We start from the raw sequence: 6,013 nt of genomic DNA on the forward strand, positions 1-6,013 counted from the left end.
AACAGCTTCAGTGTCCATGGGGTCTCCTAGATCGAATGTTACTTGTTTCAGATGTGGACAGCTGGGACATTACAAGTCCTAATGCACTCAGGCTCAGCTAACTCAAGTGATTTGTTTCAAGTGTGGGCAGACAGGGCATCACAAGTCCCAGTGTACTCAGATTCAGGTGGCGTCTGGTGGATGTTTCGGGTGTAGCCAGCAGGGCCATAGGGTGAAAGATTGTCCACAGCGGGGTAGTAGTTTGGGCAGAGGTGGAGGTTCATAGCAGAGGCAGATGTAGTCTGCCACAATTCAGTTAGGGTTTCGACCGCCGCCACCACCACCTCAGCCATCTCAGCCAGCTATGTCAGCCCAGAGTTCTCGACCTGGTAGGGAAGTTTCTTCGAGTGCACCCACTCAGCAGTCTGGTTATCAGGCAAGCGATTCTTAGGGGCAGAAGACCCAGGGTCGCGTGTTTGCACTCACTCTAGCCGAGCCACCATTCAGTCGTTCAGTTGTCAGGGATATGTTTCTTGTATCCCATTCTTGGGCTCGTGTATTATTTGATTCCGGTGCTTCTTATTCATTCATTGCTTCATCATTTGCACGGGCATTGGGTTTGGAGGTCAGTCAGTTAGACAGACAGCTTTGTGTTGACACGTCTATCAGAGGTTCAGTTGCTTTTAGTAGAGCTTGTAGGAGTTGTTCCATCACAATTGCCGGACGTGTTCTTGAGTTCGATCTCATCTTTCTCGAGATAACGGGATTTGACGTCATTCTTGGGATGAACTGGTTGTCGTCCTTCAGAGCTGTCATTGATTGTTTCAGGGGCAGAGTTTTAGTGTGTACCCCAGATGGGTATTGTTTTTGTTTTATGGGAGATCGGTGTAATCCTCTCACTCATTCATTCTATGGTGTTAGGGGTCGGGATCGGCATACGTTCTTCTTGGCTAGCCTTTTCGCTGATGATGACGTTGAGTTTTATGGGGTTGATTATCCAGCAGTTGTGCGCGATTTTTTTGATGTGTTTCCGGAGGACTTGACTGAGTTACCTTCACACCGAAAGGTGGAATTTGCTATTGATTTTATACCGGGTACCACGCCAATCTCTATGGCACCGTATCGTATGGCACCAATTGAATTGGAAGAATTGAAGAAACAGTTTGATGAATTGAGGATGAAAGGCTTCATCTGGCCGAGTGTGTCACCGTGGGGTGTACCGGTCTTGTTCGCTAAAAAGAAAGAAAGATGGTTCTTTGAAGTTATGCATTGATTACTGAAAGTTGAATCATGTCACCATCAAGAACAAATATCATTTGCCAAGGATAGATGATTTGTTTGATCAGTTGAAGGGAGCCAGATGTTTTTCGAAGATTGACTTGAGGTCAGGTTATTATCAATTGCGGGTTAGAGAGGAGGATATTCCAAATACCGCTTTTCGTACGCGGTATGGACATTATGAGTTTCTTGTTATGTCTTTTGGACATTATGAGTTTCTTGTTAATGAACCGTGTCTTCCACGATTATTTGGATTAGTTTGTGATAGTTTTCGTGGATGATATTCTTGTGTATTCACGGACTTGGGAGGAGCACGAGGTCCATTTAAGTATAGTGTTGCAAATTCTACGGGAGCACCGTTTGTACGCCAAATATGAAAAGTGTGAGTTTTGGCTACAAGAGATGAAATTTTTGGGACTTGTTGTCTCGGAAGGTGGGGTTTCAGTTGATCCTTCAAAGATAGAGGCAGTTCTGAATTGGGAGCAACCCAAGAATGTCTTTGAGATCCGGAGTTTCCTTGGCCTAACGGGTTATTATCGGAGATTTGTGAAGGATTTTTCCCGTTTGGCAGCTCCTATGACCAGATTGACCCGGAAAGGGATCAAGTTTGCATGGAATGAGGCCTGTGAGTCTTCCTTTTAAGAGTTGAAAACAAGGTTGACTACGGCTTCGGTGTTAATGATACCTGAGCGTGGCTTGGGTTATGTGATCTATTGTGACGCCTCACGTGATAGTTTGGGTTGTGTATTGATGCAAGATTATAGAATAGTGGCTTATGGGTCTTGACAGTTGAAGACTCACGAGCTTAACTACCCTACTCATGACTTAGAGTTAGCGGCAGTTGTGTTTGCTTTTAAGTGTTGGAGACACTATTTGTATGGTGAGAGATTTGAGGTGTTCTAGGACTACAAGAGTTTCAAGTACCTTTTCTCCCAAAAGGACTTGAACAACAGACAGAGGCGATGGGTTGAATTCTTCGAAGACTATAACTTTGATTTGCAGTATCATCCTGGTAAGGCAAATGTGGCAGCTGATGCTTTAAGCCAGAAATCTCGTGGGACTTTGGCTAGTTGTGATATCCCTCGGATCCGATACACGGGTTGATCAGGCCCAAGCCCAAACCCGATGGAAATATCAGACAATTAAAGTATTTTAAAGCGAACACAGATGACAAAATAAAATAAGAATAAATATTAAAAGCTGAAAGAAACTAAAATAAAATCCTTTAAAAAAAATACTTAAATCCCAATAATCCAAAACCTCCAAAAGATTAAACAACTCGGGAATCCATCTCTAATGGACCCCTAATAATAATCCAAACTGAATAAAAAATAACTGAAAGAAACATCCAGCAACAAGCTATGGAAAGAGAGTCCTACGTAGTCGATAGAATGGAAGTCCGTATCTGCATTGCACGACCAAGCTCCAACCCTGGAACTGACGAGCACCTGAAAAATAAGAGAGTGGGTCGGCCCACATGCAAGTTCTAATCTAACTGCATTCCATACAGTGACTCGATACGTAGATACACCCTAGATACCTCACAATATCTATGTAGTCCATATATATATATATATATATATATATATATATATATTTACACTAGAGGACATTCACTGGACTATAATAGGGGTCTCAACCTGAATAGAAGGCAACATGCGAAAACACACCCAAAGGTGGGCATGAGTACCTAGACCTAACAGGGTACACCTACCTACTATATCCAGCTACGCATCCACTGCATATACGCACCATAACCAATGAGTCTGAGACTCAAGCTCATCTTGTGGTACCATAATCATATATCTAAAGTCCGTCCAAATCCAGCGTATGTCATTCAATTATTCATTGAGGTGACATACGAAACACAATCCAGTTAGTCATTTAACTTATCCAGCTGATATGACTTAATTACAACCACTTAAACCAGGAAGTCACTCAACTTAGCTAGTTGATCTGACTTAAACACAATTTAGGATTCAATAGTTTATAATCCATTCCGTTAATCCGTTAGGTTAGGTTTTAGCGTTTTGAAGCTAAACCGTCCCTAGTATGCCACCGTCCCATACCGGTGCATACAATCCTCCATATCCATGTAAATTACAATATATAAATCACAATTTAGTAATTTACAGTCCAAACCATTATCCAAGTAGTTGCAGAAAACGTTTCATTATTCTATCAATTGCAATCTAACAGTAATCCAAGTAATTGTAGAAAAGGTTTAATATTTTAACAATTAGCATCCCAAAGCATGTATAGATCAAAAAAATTACATAGATGACCCTATCATGCATTTAACATAAGTTTTATAAACATTCTAAATCCCATTAAATTGCTAAAATTTAGTTAAGCAATTAATCCGTCTTTTTCCCGTTAACAGTGTAGAAAGTTTACTAATTTAATACTGTTTGTCCCACTGACTCAAAAGCCAACTTTGATCAATCTAAGGTCCTAATAACACTCAAAATAAACCATTTAATCCCTCTGTGAAGTCCCAAAAGTTTCAGAACAGTTCCTACGCTCCAACAGTAACCACAACTCGTAAAAAAAAATATCAGAATGTCTACTATTGAAGAGAACCTGCTCCAAGACTTTAGGAGCAGGCTCTAATGAGCCTGGAGCCTGCTCCATGGACATTGGAGCCGGCTCTACATGTGTGGGAGCCGGCTTCCACTTCTATGGAGCTGGCTCTCACCTCCTCTAAGAGCTGTCTTCAACCGCTGCAACTTCTGCGACCTTCTGCTTCGTCTCCGGTCGCTCCCAACCTGTCTATTTGGTTTTAAACTGTTCCTAAGGGATCTAACTGTGTCCAGTATAATCCCCATGATGTGTTTACAGTAGTTGAAGTTAAATACAAAAACTACCAGTTCTACAGGCTAAGCATGCTTTAAGAATACAACTGAAAACAAACATGCACAAACTGTAATTTAACATAATAGAACACATATATATCATCAATATGGCATGTAATATACATGTAAAACTCAGTTAATCATTAATTAATCCCTAGAGACTATCTAAGTGCACAGAACACAAGCCAGAGGGAAGGAGGAAGAAAAAAACTTGCCTGTGATTTTAGTTTTGAAATCTCGGCGTGGTGTCCACTGTTTCGGCAACACTGAACTACCGTCTATCCTCCTTGTACTTCTACTCTTCCCTTCTCCTAGGTCTGACCTTGAAACCTCAGTCGAATCCCACACCGAACGTGCTCTGTTCTCTTAAAACCTCACTCTGTATCTCTCTGTTTTTACAGGACTCAGTTTACGTCTATGAGCTAAGTGTTATGATCGTACCCTAGACTTAAAGTATAATGGTGTATTTATAAGCTTAACCCTAAAACCCTAATCCTTGTAATATTAGAGACAGAGCCCTAACTCGGCCCACGAACAGCCCTCATTATAAACTTTGTCGGCTTCCACCTAGAAACCCTAAAGAATTTATTAACGTAATATAAATACTCATTTAACCTAATTACATAATTAAACCTTTATACTAATTAATTAAGGATACATAAATAATAAAAACAATTCAAATAATTTAATTAAACTAAGTAATACAAGTAAAACAAATAATGCAATTAAATCAAATATTAAATCAAATAATTCAAACAAATTAATTAACCAAGCAACAAAATAATTAAATACTTAAAAATACAAACAAAACAATTAATTAAAATACAAGGACTATCCTTATAAAATTAGGGGTATTACATTAGTTTAGCCATTCGGAAATGGAAGATGTTTGAAGATTTGGCTGAAATGGGATTGTATTGCTTTGATGATGATGATGATGGCAGTGAGTCAGCATTTTTGTTTAGTCTCGTGGCTCAACCCACTCTTTTTAGACGGGTGATTGAGTCACAGAGACAGGATTCGGATTTGGATGCCATTTACACTCTGATCTCCAGTGGCGAAACTGTGAAGGATTGGACCTTATATGCAGATGGAGGTCTACGGTTCAGGGGTTTGTTAGTTGTTCCCACAGTTTGTCGTGAGGACGTCTTACGGGAGTTTCACACTTCCCGCTTTGCAGTTCATCCGGGTAGTACCAAAATGTATCACAATTTGAGACGTCAGTATTGGTGGAATGGAATGAAGAAGGACGTTGCACAGTTTGTGGTTAAGTGCCTTACCTGTCAGCAGGTAAAGGTCGAGCACCAGAGACCAGCAGCTGGTTTATTGCAGCCATTGCCGGTAGCGGAGTGGAAATGGGAGGAGATTATAATGGATTTTGTTACGGGTCTTCTTAGGTCACGGAGGGGAAATGAAGCCGTATGGGTAATTATCGACAGATTGATTAAGACGGCTCACTTCTTGCCTATTAAGGCAACAGATGACGCAGAGGCACTCGTTGTACTTTATGTGAAGGAAATTGTGAGATTGCACGGAGTTCTAGTGGCTATTGTGTCGGATAGGGATGCCAAGTTTACTTCGAAGTTCTGGGAAGGATTTCAAGCAGCGTTTGGCTCAGCGTTGCACCTTAATACGGCATTCTATCCACAGACGGATGGCCAGTCGGAGCGTACCATCCAGATCTTAAAAGATATGCTTCGGGCCTGTGTACTTGACTTGGGTGGTAGTTGGGAGGATCACCTTCCACTTATTGAGTTTGCCTATAACAACAATTATCAAGCGAGTATTCAGATGGCTTCATTTGAGGTGTTGTATGGTAGACCTTGTAGGTCCCCTTTCTGTTGGACTGAGGTGGGCGAGATAGCCGCCTTAGGTACCGACATTGTACTCGAGACTACCGA

The 6,013-nt window shown here is 41.1% G+C and overlaps 1 protein-coding gene across 1 annotated transcript; it reads left to right on the plus strand.

The window, feature by feature from the left end:
* Positions 1-505: 505 nt before the first annotated feature.
* On the plus strand, positions 506-4,533 carry LOC132282041 (uncharacterized). The gene is made up of 2 exons (XM_059783673.1): positions 506-1,073; positions 4,514-4,533. Exons 1-2 carry the CDS (start codon positions 506-508, stop codon positions 4,531-4,533), a joined length of 588 nt encoding a protein of 195 aa, XP_059639656.1.
* The last annotated feature ends 1,480 nt before the right edge of the window (positions 4,534-6,013 follow it).

The sequence above is a fragment of the Cornus florida genome, unplaced genomic scaffold (genome assembly GCF_030987335.1).
Source record: "Cornus florida cultivar Cherokee Brave unplaced genomic scaffold, ASM3098733v1 CherokeeBrave_3.0.0_Hap2_Chr11, whole genome shotgun sequence".
NCBI lineage: Eukaryota > Viridiplantae > Streptophyta > Magnoliopsida > Cornales > Cornaceae > Cornus > Cornus florida.

Excerpts from the sequence above, each read along its gene's own strand:
- LOC132282041 (XM_059783673.1), top strand. The coding sequence starts at position 506 with ATGTTTCTTGTATCCCATTCTTGGGCTCGTGTATTATTTGATTCCGGT. Across the intron at positions 1,074-4,513 it reads TGCTATTGATTTTATACCGG|GACTCAGTTTACGTCTATGA; the intron begins GTACCACGCCAA and ends CTGTTTTTACAG.